This window comes from Diorhabda carinulata, chromosome X, assembly GCF_026250575.1.
Source record: "Diorhabda carinulata isolate Delta chromosome X, icDioCari1.1, whole genome shotgun sequence".
NCBI lineage: Eukaryota > Metazoa > Arthropoda > Insecta > Coleoptera > Chrysomelidae > Diorhabda > Diorhabda carinulata.
This window is the reverse complement of record NC_079472.1, coordinates 16,679,195-16,694,339: the sequence shown is the minus strand read 5'-3', so window position 1 is coordinate 16,694,339 and position 15,145 is coordinate 16,679,195. Positions and strand designations below refer to the sequence as shown.

The 15,145-nt window shown below is 31.0% G+C and overlaps 1 protein-coding gene across 1 annotated transcript; it reads right to left on the bottom strand.

Annotated features, from left to right (window-relative positions):
- Positions 1–2,168: 2,168 nt before the first annotated feature.
- Positions 2,169–14,001, bottom strand: LOC130900663 (ephrin type-B receptor 1-like). The gene is made up of 10 exons (XM_057811418.1): positions 13,913–14,001; positions 12,170–12,307; positions 9,330–9,377; positions 8,885–9,195; positions 8,442–8,530; positions 8,316–8,390; positions 6,087–6,316; positions 3,931–4,134; positions 3,706–3,878; positions 2,169–2,488 (listed from the first exon to the last, which is right to left on the bottom strand). Exons 3-10 carry the CDS (start codon positions 9,351–9,353, stop codon positions 2,362–2,364), a joined length of 1,233 nt encoding a protein of 410 aa, XP_057667401.1. The 5' UTR covers positions 9,354–9,377; positions 12,170–12,307; positions 13,913–14,001; the 3' UTR covers positions 2,169–2,361.
- Between the last annotated feature and the right edge of the window lie 1,144 nt (positions 14,002–15,145).

The following is a 15,145-nucleotide window of genomic DNA, read 5'->3' as shown; positions in this document are numbered from 1 at the left end:
TAGTTTTTCTCTTTGACTCTACATATTTTGATTAAAACCGAAATAGGTCGAAACGTCAAGATTTCCTATAAATTCCAACTATTTTTTTCTTAAGAAAATCAATTGGACAAGAACGCACCTATTCTATCTCTATATTTTATATCATAGAACTAAATCTCTTTTTTGTGTTCCTTGATTGACATATCCAATTAGGCAATCTAAGAAATGTGTAATTGGTGATGTCAAAAGACAGTTTGACAGATTTAGTTATGTCGATCATCCTATTCGTTATGAAAGAGTCCTTGAAACGTTCTATTCCTAAAAGTGTCCTTGGTATGCTGTAGTGGTAGGTTATGTGAACGTATGTAAACGTTTAAAATCATCATTGAAGTTCGGAGTGAATTAGTTTTTTCTGAAGAAAATCAATCTGAGAAAACAGCTGATATACGTCAAACTGGCGGCCGTGGGGAAAAATTGATTTTCTAGTCAGTTTTTCTTGTTTTTTTCTAGTTGTTTTATCGTGTGAGGACTCCATAGATACATTTTGCACCTATTTCAGTAAAACTAATATTGCCGAAACCGAGTATTTTAGCAGTTTGTTTGAAATTACTCTACAACAAAATTGGCGACACTTGTACTAATTGTGTGCTTAAATTACGGAAATTATCCATGGTTGCGTTTTCAAGCTTATCAAATATTGGTAGGTTGCAAAGTGATAACCAAGTAGTAACTGAAAGGTACACGGACAAACTTAAGCTTCAGGTTAACACTTTCCACAATTTTCCAATGTATCAGACTACATTTACCACTTGTTAGAGAGAAGCAAAACATAATGGGAAAAAAACGATAAAGCCACTTACCGGTAGGAAATTTAGCACTTCTCGTCTTTAAGAAGAAATTTCTGGATAAAACTGGATATAATATGGTCTAAAGTCGATCAAATAGATGCACGAACCATAAAAACGACAAAAAAATTTGTTTACCCCACGACGGCCATTTTAAAATGGAATTTTGACAATTCATTAGATTGTTCAAAGGGCGCGTTTTTTAATTTATTGATCGAGCCTAATTCGTTGGAACACTATAAAATCTGTTCGAACGAGTAGGAATTATAAAATGGAGTCGTGTAATCAGAACTAACCTACAAATGATTACAACTTCTTCGAGTTTTGTAATATATCAAAATGGACGTGCACAATGGCAAGATTCTTAAAAATAAACGAATAAGGAAATGTAATAAATGAATTTACATATTTATAGCAATTAATAAACACAGGAACAAACGAGACATAATTGTTGAACACAAATATTTAGTAGACTACTATTTAGAAAATGATTTTAAATCCCATTTTAGAATGTCAATGAAATGTTGTGACGAATTCCTCTTAACAGGTAGCCCAGAATGGTTAGAAAACTATTTTAAAGTGAGGTTAACACAAATATTTCGCGCTCTACTTTCAAGCACCAGCGCCACCTCGATGCTCGGGGCATGAAGTTGTGGTTAGAGATCCGATGTTCAAGCATTTTACCCGTAGCCGGCGCCAATTTGATCAGAATGGTCTATATCAGTATTTCCCAACCTTGGCGTCTATCAAATCACCCGTGACCTTTGAAACTGACCTTGACTAACAGTACCATTTGTTTGACTTAACTGCTTCAGAGTCGAATGGTTCCCCTGTGAGGTTATTTTTTTTTCTATACATCATCGTATAACAAATTCTTTACGAGTCGCCTCAACCTCATAAATTGAAGTTGTTCGATTCAGATGCGAACAACTGCGTTGTTTAACGAGATATACGAAGGCCCACATGAGCTATAGGCGACTGCGAAGCTCTCGCACTACAAACTCCGCCATTGTTTACATTGAGGCGTCAGTCGGCGTTGTGCTACAGCCACGTAAACACGCCATTATTGATGCTCCCACAAAGTGTGATTCGTTTTCTACAGTATACAAAGTACTCGTCAAGACGAATCAAATCGGCCCAAACTCGATGGGGTCGCTTCGTCTATTTAATTACGGAGTTCCTGTGGACATCTTCCCCATCATCAGATCAACTCGATGTCAAACTTGATTTGATTAGACAAGGGGGGACAGGTGAAACTAAATAAAAGCTTGTAAAATAAATATAGTTTAATCATTGGGAAGATTTTTTTTTCTATAATTGGTAGGTTGCAAAAATAAAAGAAACTTCAAATAAAAACTTTATTATATATGTAATGATAGTGATAAAGTCAAAAATGTATCAATAATCTAGAAAAGAAACTTTAATAACAATGAAAAACGCTTGAAATTATTTAAATAATAAAAATTAAAAATCGTTATTACTTTGAAAAAAAAAACATTGGAGGTTGTAAAAAGAATTGGTTTTCAAAAAAAGAAATTTACATATTCCGAAGAACATTTTTGATTTCCGAAAACGTCGATCTTTTATCTGGATCTTTTTGTAAAACTTGTTGTCTCATGTAATTTTGTAAAACAGGTGGACAAGTCGAAGAAGAGAAATTAATCCTGTAATGAACATAATTCTATAAGTAAAAAAGTCGTCGCACTTTCCATTATGGCGCATTTTTTTCCGTTAGCAATCAGTAAATATTAACAAAAATACGATTCCTTCAAATCAAAATTGCTATAGATCAACAAAAAATTTTGTTAATCACGATAAAAAAACGTAGCGGTTTGAATTCGCGAAAAATTGCACCTTTAAAATGTATATATAATCCTAAAAATAGTTACTAACACTAATATTTTTTCACTGTGTGATATTTAATAAAACATTCTTCCTTATGAAGGGGCACATTACAAAACTGGCATATAAAACAAGTTCTTGTGAGTAGCACAAACACGGTATTGTTTCTGAGAGTTCTTTTTTTTGCACTCCGTAAATATTTTGACATTTCCATAGTTTTTGGCATTTAATAATCTATTCGATAAATCATTTTCTCTACATGTGCCAGAACCGCCGGGTCCTAGATCATCAGTATTATTATTCCTTTGTTTAGGTATTGTGGAATAGTAGTCACTTCGGATTTATTTATTCCAACATTAAAGTTTTTTAATTTGTTATCGAGCTTCCACTTCATTCGAGAAATTCAATAAAACCTCGGAATGTATGCTAAATCGTCCTCTACCTATCTATCTTCCAAATAAAAGTAAATTTGTAGTGATTTTATTCATTATATTCACTGGTAAGTTTTTCTTTGGTTTTTTCCACAAAAATTCCAGTTATCGATATTAATTTCCTTTTTGTTTTAGGCAAATTTTGTATCAAGTTTCCCCGTAAATTTGTATTTTCTATTTATTTTGGGAACAGAACAGATTCCTGTTTGGTTATATTTTAAAACATTCGTTTTTTTTGTAGCCTAGAGCATAAGCTCTTTTTTATTCATATCTGTTCTATCTATTCGTTCCATCTTCCGGAATTTCCATCTGTGTTCCTGTTTCCTTTCTCACTTTATTTTTTTTTCCATAGTTCCACAGCTGCTAGGTGGGAGTTTCAACCACTAAAACCGGACTACACCGGAATCAACAACTCAACTTCAACGCTAACAACTGGGAATCCTGTTGAGGGCTGCAATTATCCCGGATTTCTATATCTAAGTCCCAGCCTTATCTTCAATATATAAATAAATCTGAGTTGGTTTTTAAATTGAAATTTAAAGTTTTAGAAACTCTAAAAGCATTAGAAAGAGCCCTTTCAACCGACCCGCTAATAATTACAAACTTACATATCTTGTAAATATGAACATTTACGTGATAACTGTAAAGTTCCAAATCGAGAGTCGGAAATTAATTTGAACGCTTCCCAACACAGAAATCCCATAGACCACACGTCCGTTTTGAAGGTGTATTTGTAAAAAAGCGCCGTTTCTGGAGCTGGCAATTCTACCACGATTGATTTCTACAAAAATTACTATGATTATTAACAAAATCGTTTATATTTTTTAACAGACCTCGGTATTGATGTATTCGCCATTAGATTCGCCGACGTAAACCGCGAAGTTGATATCACTAATTTTACACTCGTTTTTTTTATTGACTAATACCGTTCGACATGACAAATTACGCAAGACGAAGTTTTTCGAATGTAGATATTCCATACCCGCAGCTATGCCTATCAATAAATTTATCATGTTTTTTGAACTTAAATCGATTGTCTAAAACAAAACAAAAAAAATCGCTAAAACAAAAATATCTAAAATTTGGACTGTTAGCTCACTTTATTTGTATATATGTCTTAAGAGGCTGTGTTTTTTAAAAATAAACTGTTATCTGTCTAAAGGGGATATATTTTTAAAAAAGAAACTATAATTAGTCGTTAGGTACTGTCATTTCCAAAAACAAACTGTCATTTGTCATTATAGAATGTCATTTTTATAAACAAACAGTTAATTGTCGTTAAACTATGTCATTTTTAAAAAAAACTGTCAGTTGTCATTAGAAACTGTCTTTTTTATAAACAAACAGTTAATTGTCGTTAAACGATGTCATTTTAAAAAAACTTTCAGTTGTCATTAGAGACTGTCTTTTTTATAAACAAACAGTTAATTGTCGTTAAACGATGTCATTTTTAAAAAAACTGTCAGTTGTCATTAGAGACTGTCTTTTTTATAAACAAACAGTTATTTATCGTTAAACGATGTCATTTCCAAAAACAACCTGTCATTTGTGATTAGCGACTGTCATTTTTATAAACAAACAGTTATTTGTCGTTAAACGATGTTATTTTGAAAAACAAATCTCTAATTTATAGCAAAACTGTCTTTTATGTCTAGGGATCGTATTTTTCAGAAAAAAATTATTATTTGTCATAAGAGATTGTCTTAAAAAAATATCATTTGTTGCCACACTTTTTTTTTTAAAAATATAGCAATTATAGTTTGAGACTGTTTTTTCTTTGTCATTTGTCGTAGGTTATTGTCATTTTCCAAAATAAACTGATATTCGTCAAAAAGAATTGAGTTTTTTGAAGTTTCTTAAGTCAAAATGTCATGTGTCGTTAAGAATTGTCATTATAAACAAACCGTCATTTGTCGTTAAACAATGTCATCTTCAAAATTAGAACTGTCATAAATAGTTTATTATATATTTTGAGAAAATAATTTTTTCAAAAATTCTTTTATCCTAGGCCGTAAAAACAAATTTATCGCAAGGAACCGCCATTTTCAAAAACTGTCATTTGACCTTTGAGACTGTCATTTGTTTTTAGATGCTGTCGTTTTCAAAAATAAACTGAAATTCGTCAGGAAAAAAAAAACATTTGTTCTTGGAGACTGTCGTGTACTGGGGTTGGAGGCTGTCATATATCTTAATATAACAAACTATCATTAATCCTTAGAAATCAGCATTTGTCTTTTCCAAAAATCATACGTCCTCACAGACTGTTTTTTCAATTTAATTTTGTTAAAAAAGATATTGCGCCTCTTACAAGTTTATCGTGTGTACTTGACTCAAGGGTATGGAATGTTAAAAAGAGAAATGTCCCAACGTTCTAATTTCAACTCAAAAATTAAAAATAAATTAAGTATAAATCAAAAAGTTAATAACTTTTGAGATCAAAAATTTTTCGATAGATGTCTCTAAGGAATTTTCCAATCAACGTCACATTAATTTCGTGAAATATTTAATAATATCACGTAAAACTATGAATTCAGTAGTTGTCAACAATTATAACAAAAATGCGTCGACGGTCGCGTGTTTATGTCGTCACAGTGCAGTCAAATTGTCATAGGTCAAATCTGACTAGAAAATATATTACATTTGTATCATTTTATAATGACATTTTCACTAGATATTACAAAAATTATAACAATTTTTCGCACAGTAAATAATTTATATAAATCTATAGCCAATGGTTCTTGAGCCAATATTGGTACATCGAATTTCATTAGGGACATGAATAAAAATATCAATTTTTTCTTTCGAAACATAAATTTTGATTCTTAAACTATTTTAGATCTTATAGAAATAAATAAAGTAAAAAAAACTTCTAAAAAACCATGTTAAAAAGTGGAAAAAGCATGATGTAAACATATTGCTTTTCCTACAATGAGTACAATTTAATTTGTGTGGAAATATTAATTTATAATTTCAAATTTCACTCACTCACTTTTTCTATTATAGCCGAGGATAAAACTCCATCCATTAATTCCAAAACGAGTTTATCAACATATTTATTCACTGCCAACATTTTTATAATATTTGGATGATCCAGTTTTAACAATAAAGCTGCTTCCTCTTCAAAACTCATAAGTGAATTGGAAACTTTTACAATTACTTTTTTCGAGCCTTTATCTTTAACCAATATTCCATCATGAAATGAATATAAACAATTATCAACTACAAAAATCAAAGTAGATTAGATAAAACTTCGTTACATCAAACAAAAATTTAACAATTTCTCTTTAAAACATCTTAAATCGAAACCAAACATTTTTATAATAACCAAAGACCTAATCAGACAAATGTCTTACACCGTTGCCACGTTGTAATCTTTCTCCAATTGTTGGTATAAAATATAAATCTCCACCGATAGACGTCACCACAAATCAACCAATCAAACAATTCTGATATCTACTATTCAGAAAGCTTTAGCAGATTAGATAAAACCCATTTCGAAAAATGCTTCCAATCATGGATTGAGAAGCATTCCTAACCAAGGGCAGTTCCTTGGTTTCAATATAATGTTAGGCACTCGTCCACTAACGTATACCATGAAGCCAGTCCTGTTTTATCATGTTAATTTAAATTTTGGCGGATGTACAATTCCCAGAAGGACCATTTTTGAGAGAGAGAGAGAGAGAAAAGGAAAGAGAGAAATGCTTTATTTAGGTTAGGTTAGGTTTGTAGACAAAAGCTTGTAAAAACTAAAAAATAAACAGAAAAATAGCTAAATAAAGATACAAATAAAATAAAATTTCAATATACAGAGGAAAACCACACTATGTTCTTTTATCAACGGCAATAATTTCTTTATATCAATTTCTAAGACTTTTTTTATTTGTTTACGGCAAATTAGAGATTTCGAACATTCTGGATATGTTTGAAGTGTACATAAACATGTCACAGTGAACAAATCCGTAAAATGTGAACCTTGAATTGAAATAAATGATCTAAATATTTAGTAATAAATTAGTGTATAGTTTAGTGAATAGTAAATAATTTAGTGTATCAATGAGTTAGGTAAGTAACTAAGAATTATTGGGTATAAATTCGCCCAGCCCATTTAAACAACTGTTTAAATATTTCTCATATTTAGAAGGACACGGTGACAATTTCTTTATATTATTTTTAAAACTTGTTCACAGTAAGTTGCGGCAATTTTTATAGAATCAATTTCTGAATATGATTAAAGTATATATAAACTAGTCTCTAATAGCCGTAGTCAGTCAGTAAATAATTAGATGTCATAGTGAACAAATCCGAAAAGTAAAATGTAAGCCTTGAATGAAATGTATAGTAATAAATTAGTTTATAGTGTATAGTTAGTGTATAGTGTATAGTGAAATAGTTTAGTGTATAAATAAATTAAGTAACTAAGAAACATTGTATATAAATTTAAATAACCGTTAAATTACATAAAAAGAAAAACATTAGAATAACAATTCGCCATATTTCATGAAATACCCTCGTATTTAGAAACAGTGTCAATGGCAATTATAAGATACTGTATTAAATGATATAATAAAGGATTTTACCAATTGTTTGGTGTCGGGAAGAATCACACAACAATAAATCAGGTACACAGTATAACCAATATCATAGAAAAGTCAAAATGTACCTGAGCTAATACAAATTTTCAGTTTTTAATAACCACAAGTTGTAAGAACAATAGAAATAGGTTTGGACAGGCCAAAACCTCTGCGCTTTTCTCCTCAATGGACGCAGTAACTGATTTGGTTCGTTTTTAAAAGTTTAGTTCAATTGTCTATGTTATTTTTAAAGAGACACCCAAACAAATGTACCGGGTTATTCATCATTATTTACTCGAATCTTAACATTTTTATAATGTACCACACTGTATTCAAGTTTTAAAAATGACATTCTGAATTAAAAAAAAATGTTCTGTATTCAAATATATAACTAAGGCAAATAATTATCTTCTTTCATTGATTTATAGTCTATTATGCATGAGAGAGTAATAAAACCTAATTTCTAATGTAAAACTTTATAACTGTAAGCTGTACAGAACAATTGAAAAGGTTTGGACAGGCCAAAATCCCTGTGTATTTTTTTTTATTTCAATTCCCAGTCTCTTCCCAATAAATTTCAACAAAAATACTATTAGAGATTTTTCACTGGACTAATAATAATTATAATATAAAATAAAATAACTCACGTAAACTGTCGAAATCAATCAAAATACTATCAGATTTGACATAATATTCAATCAATGTACTTGACAAAATCACTCCTAAAATCAAAACGATATAAATTTTTGATTTTTGCGTTTTTTTTAACTCACGTTCAGTTCGTTTCTTCAACAATCCAAATTCGTTTTCATCTGCTTTCAATAGATTATTTATTATTAGATCCAATAATTGAATTTTCTTGCTAAAAATATAAATTCAAAATATATTTAATATAATTCTATCATTAGTATTTGTTGATCATATAGTTAAGTGAATCAAAGTGTCCCTTATTTACGTCTAAGCACTTAAATGCCAATGCAATAATGCAGTTCATCTTAGGCAAGATTTTATTACTTCTGGGAGTTGAGGCAGTTATTTTTTTTATCAGGATTAGGATATTTTAATGATAACAAAATAAAAAAATTCATTTACAAAGTTACCTTTCGAATATATACCCAGATTTAATTACATTATTTAACTGAAAAGCTAGGAAAACTCTGTTTTCATCCAAATATGGCAGCTGAAAATAATTCAATTTAGATAATTAATTACCTACCTTTTGTTTTCATCCTTTCCGATAGATAAATTCGAAATTTTTTTAAGGATATGCTTAAAATTTTCATCATCATATTTAAACTTCTTAATGATTGTTTCGAAAAGTTCAAAGTTACCATTTTGATTTTTGGACTTATCATTAGACGTTGAAGCCGTTTTTTTATTATCATCTTTTTTTGATTTTAATGGCGTTGTTCTAACTGTGTTTTCTCCTTTATCCTTTTTATTTTTTATACTCGAGGCATTATTTGTATGAGGAAACATTTTCTCTGGTTTTTTTATCCAAGACACTCCATTCGATTCTGAATTTGCCTGCAACAAAATAGTTATGAGAATATTAATCACTAAAAAATCAAAATATCAACAAATAACAACTAATTTTTGATACAAAATACAAACAAATTTATATCAGTCTATTAAATGATTCATTTATTTTTTATACTCACCTTATTAGATTTATTATGATCCATTGTAATGTTAGTCCAATAAAATCACTGAAAAGGATAAAAATTTTTTAAGTTGAGATTTAACTTAACATATGCATTTATAAATATTAGAAAATTTTATCAGCCCCCTTAGGGTTGCAGTCCGGATCCAATATATGAAAAACCAGAATGGATAAACAAAAACTATTAATATAATTTATACATTTCACTCAAACTTTTTATCATTATATTAAGTCATTTATTTAGAAAACCTCGTTTCACATTTTTAATAACTGCATCTCTGTTACTTCCTTTTGATAATCAAAACATTGTTTGATAAAAAATTTCTAATCATTGACTCAATGATCTGTTAATTTGTAATTAATTGAGATAACTATATTGAAAAAATTGATACACTGAATTTGTAATCAATTTTTGACACATTAAAAGATGTTAAAAGATCAACAACAAATCAAAACTTGCAAGAATCTGAAGATTTGTTAATTATTGTTCAAGTTCTTCAGTGTTTATGCTTGTAGTTTAGTCCCTGTGAGACCCAAGAACGTCCTGTGATTTATAGTTTTTGGACTAACATATCTTTTTGTAAAGTTCGTATACGAATTATTTTCGTGATGTACAACGTGAAAAAATATACATCAACAAGAAGTTTTGGCGGTTGAGAACATTCAGGGGGGCCTCGAAAAATCACAACCGCTGAAGATAGAAATATCAAGGTCATTGATTATTATTGTCATAGAAATCGTAGTTAATTTTCATTGTTTAGATTATGAAAGACCTTAGATTTTTATATTTTTTAAATATTGATTGGTTTTTTGAAAGATATTACAAAATTTACCACACCGAAATTTTTAACTAATTGATTCCTACGCGGTGGATACGTAAGTATTCGAAAGCTCGGAAATATATTAGAATGAGTACACTTTGGTGTTTAATTTTGCCACAATCCCACTACGAAAACAAAGACTTTGGTCCAATTCATATACATATATGATCAAGATAAAGATAAACGTCGAGATAGCAGCTCAGATCAATGAATCTAGGGATCTACAGTAGATACAGAATAGTAGATTGAGAGAATCTGGCCTTTTCGAAGAGTAGCAATGAAGAAACCTCTTTTAAGACGCCAAAATAAAATTGAAAGATTACAGTGGGCTAAAGAACAAAAAAATTGACGCATGAAAAGAGGCAGAGAGTTTTATAGAGTGATGAGTCAAAATTTCAGGTTTTTGAGTGTAAGAGTGTAATGTAATGTAGTGTAATCCCGACTGTAAAACACGGTAGAGTTTCGGTTATGGTTTGGGGATGTTTTAAAAGGGTGACAGGAGACCTGGTACAAATTGAGGGGATTGTGAAGAGAGAAATATGAAGAGAAAATGTTATTTGCTCTAGGCAGCCCCTGATCAGGGAGAAGTTTTTTAGCAACATGATAAGTATCCCAAGTATCCTTCAAAGCTGTGCAAAGAGTATTTAAAACAATTGGAAACGAGGAATATACTGAAAGTGATCATTTGGCCGTCAAAGTCACCCGACCTCAACCCAATTGAATTGTTGTGGGCCAAATTGGACAAGGAAGTCAAAAAGCAGTGTCCTACTTCCACAACCAAATAGACGACGATTATTTGTCGAAATAGTTACAGAAAATGTCAAAATTGGGCATCAAAGTAATAAAAGCAAAAACTATTAACCAGTATTCTATATTCATAGTGGGCGGTCAAGAGCCGTTAAGCACACAGGCCTTCTGATAGCCCCACTTGAGATTACCAAAGGCTGATATCTTTTGAAATAGTATATGTTGTGCACAAGCTTACAAGTAAATCTCTTAAAACACTTTTCTTATGCATTGGTAAAAGAACTGTGCTTCTTCAAGTAATTTAACGAATTCTATTCTATCGGTTAGTGCAGCTTTTGATAGTTTTTTTCTTTTCATTTGTTATACCATAATTCAGCATTTTCAAAGAGTCCTAGAACATCATATTACATTGGAGTACAATGTAAGCAATGAGTATGCAGAAAAATTCTTTTCAGAAAACATTTAATTGTTAAAAAATTATTAATGATCTTAGGTGATGGATATTCAATAATATCTCAGTAGGAGTATCTACTAGAGGATGTTATAGTCAGTCTTTAGTTCCAGACATTATTAAATATGTATATTTTGCAATAAATAAAATACTTACATAAGTTTAATACTACACAATGCAAAAAACTTCAACAATTTAATTTAGTTATTGACTAGCACAATGAAAATACTTTTTGTAAGAATTTCCAGTACAATTTTTAAAATATTTGAAGTATGAGAAGTATAAAATCTTTTGGAAAAAAACTTTGTTAAAAATAAATAGTCAAAATTTTACAAATTGCATTTGAATATTATATAAACAACTCAAATACTATTTTTCAGTAAAGTTAATTTCACTGGGTAGATGCTGAGTCATATACATTTTAGATTTTTATTTTTTGTTTTGAGATTTATCATGTATTCTCAATAACCATTACCTTTTTTATGGTTTATAATATATTGATGCAAGATCAGCACCTTAACCAATGAAACTGAAAAATGTCTACAAATCATTTTAAGCCAAGATTAATTATTGGACCTATTAAACAATTCTCTATTTAACAATAAAGAAAAATTATTTGAAATGCGTCATAACCACACCTAATCATTATTAGATATAAAATTTAAATCCATTATCAACATTTTGATTAAAAAATATTAAAGAGTTATTCAAAATGCGTGTAAAAATATACAATGATATATTATATTATTATATACACACAAAGAATTTAATAAAAATCTCAGATTTAATTATTAAATAATTTTAATTCAAATTACTCACCCGAAATCACAAAGTAAAGTAGATCCTTAAAATTTTATCTACACAGTGAATAGGGTTTTGCATCATTAGTAACGTCCTCTGTTTTAAATCGCGGGAACTATATTGTATGCGACCGACTTGTAGTAAATCAAAGATAATCTACAAAAAGATATGACAAACGTTTTTGCGACAGTAACACCCGCATGAGGGCTCTGCAGTTGCGTTCTAAAAGGCTATTTTCTGAACAACAGTGAACGTGATCCGGGTTAGCCTGCGAACATTCGAGAACTTTTCGGAAACCATAGATCACCCACATTCATATCGGAAATAAAGACGTAGTAATCCTAGACTGCGCGATTTATAGGTTTGTTTCAATCAACCAAAAAACTGTTCTCGGTACGGTAACGATTCTGTACGATTACTTGAGTCACTTTGTCTATAGTGCGCATGTGATTTTGTCTTCTTAAGTCGAAACAGCTTCCACTTATAGAATCTGCCCATATAGAAGTATTACATATTATTATATGAGTTGCAATAAGTGGAAGGTGTTCCGACTAAGTGAAACAAATAGTGTATCGTTATGTATAGTTCTGCACATCTTTTGAGCGCATAAAGCTTTCGCAGTATATATAAAGTATCTCGAATGAGAAAGAAAATAAATATTGTCGGCACCGTAACGTAGGAACATTTTTTCCTATATCAACTGTCCATATAAGAGTATATATTACATATCGTCGCTGCGCGTTCGAAATCGCGTAAGATCAGTTTGTAAATACCGCGTAACAGCAAAACGCGCAAAATTCAAATATTGTGCTGGCCGATTCTAAACGCCTATTGGCTTATATTAGACTTCATCTGATTTGAATTATCCAATGAGAAACGTCAGTTGTGCTATCGAAACAATACCGCGGAACAGTAGGAGGCCTGAAGTTGGCAGCAAGTTTTTTCTTTCTCCTGTAAAATCATTAAAAAGCAAATACACGGTCTTTACAAACTGCTCTTACGCGGTTTCGAACGCGCAGCGACGATATATAAGGTAGAACTACCTTCATTACACCGTGCAGTGCGTGATTGGTGTAACCAGATAATAGTGAATAATAATGGTGGAAGAAGAACGATGCAAGAAATTAGAAGGAATAGTTGACAGAAATAACTATACCGTATGTTTTTTTGAATCTCGCTCTAATACTGGAACACAAATTTCATCAAAAGCGCAATCTAGTATTACTAAGTCTATGGTCTGGGTTTTTTTAAATTTTTTAGTTTATTCCCTTTATATGGTTATCTATTATTAATTCACATGTGCATCGTAATATATTGTTAAAAGTTATTGTTAAAAATTTTGTGTTACAAAGATGAATAAGATGAGTACAAGTTTCCATTTATTTATAATTTAAAAGAGCAATTGACTTTGGATATAGTTAATGGCAAAATTGTAGAGTTTCCAAATCTTTTTAGCTATTTAATCGATAACACAAAGCTTGGAAGCAATTGGTGAATTAATATTTTACCTAGCATTAGATTAACAACGCAGATTTGGAATTGAATAATTTTAGCACTACAAAATGTAGGAGACTTGATGCAAAGTATTTGCAAAAACATTAATTTTGATTTGTCCACTCATATAAAATATAAATTTTCTCAAATAATTATAGTTTACTAGCTTTTTTGAATTATGAAGCTCAATTTTTGTTTGTTTCAAACCTGTTCTTGCCTTTACTGGTAAAAAAAATGAACACGAAATTTTATTTTTCTTAATAATACCTTGAATCCAATAAAGTTAGCTTCAAAATGATATAAATATTGAAATTTTTTATGCTCTCAGTCCAACAATATGTTATGATCAGAAACTACCACTTGTTTTACACTTGTTTACAATAGTGCTAATTAGGGGTAGCTGAATCTTATTAAAGATCATCTATCTGACCCAAAACTATCAGTTAGCCATCAAACTTCAACCGATACACTTAACAAACAAGAATTCTACCTGAAATGGACACAACAAGCTCCTCAAGTTGACACCCTATTGAGACAAGGCCAGAGTCAACTAGAAGTGGTCAGTGCGCAGAACATGAGTCAGTCTGCTGTTTCCAGAGTGTATCATCGTTATCAAGAGACTGATCACTTTCACGGAAGACCTGGTTTCGGAAGAAAAAGGTGCACATCTGAGAGAGCCAGTCCAACAAAAACTCAAAGAAACGCGACGAGTGGCTGGACAGATTTAAGGCTCGTTACAATATTAGACAGTTATGTGATTCCCCAAGTGAAGATTTGATTTGATCATGGGTCACTCCAGCAGGACGTCGAGAAAACGTTGAACTCGTCACAGCAAGTTTGCGTGATAATCGGCGTCAATCTAGTCGCAGGGGCTTCGAAAAACTATAGTGCATGAAAAATTGAAGGATATTAAAATTCTTCCAATTAAAATTCAAATTGTGTAACAGCTTAAGATTAAGAGATTTCGCACAGTAAACACTATTTTTTGGAGTGATGAAGGCCATTTTCATTTGAATGGAGATGTAAACAAACAAAATTGTCGTTATTGGTTATGTTAAAACATCAGTCACAGATGGTTTAGTATGCGTTGTCAAGCAGGGGAATGCTTAACTATAATTTATTTCCAACATTGAAAGAACTCTTGCCTTTACTTCACAAACATGGTTTCAGCAAGATGGCGCCATGACACACACTGCTAGGAAGACCATGGCGCTGCTGTTTTTCTTCCCTAGCAAATTGCTAAGCCGTTTCAGTGACATCTTTTGGCCACATAGGTCCCCAGATCTTATCCCCATGGACTTTTTTCTGTGGAGTTATCTCAAAAGTGAAGTGTGTGAGAAGTCAATGTCACATCGGCAGAACTTCTTCAGCGAGTTGCAAGAAATACCAAAGCCTGGTTCCAAGAATGTGTCAGACGAAACGGCCAATATTTGGACGATGTAATTTTAAAAAAATAAAACCCGCATTTGTCTAGTTTATCTGAGTTCTGTATAGATTTTA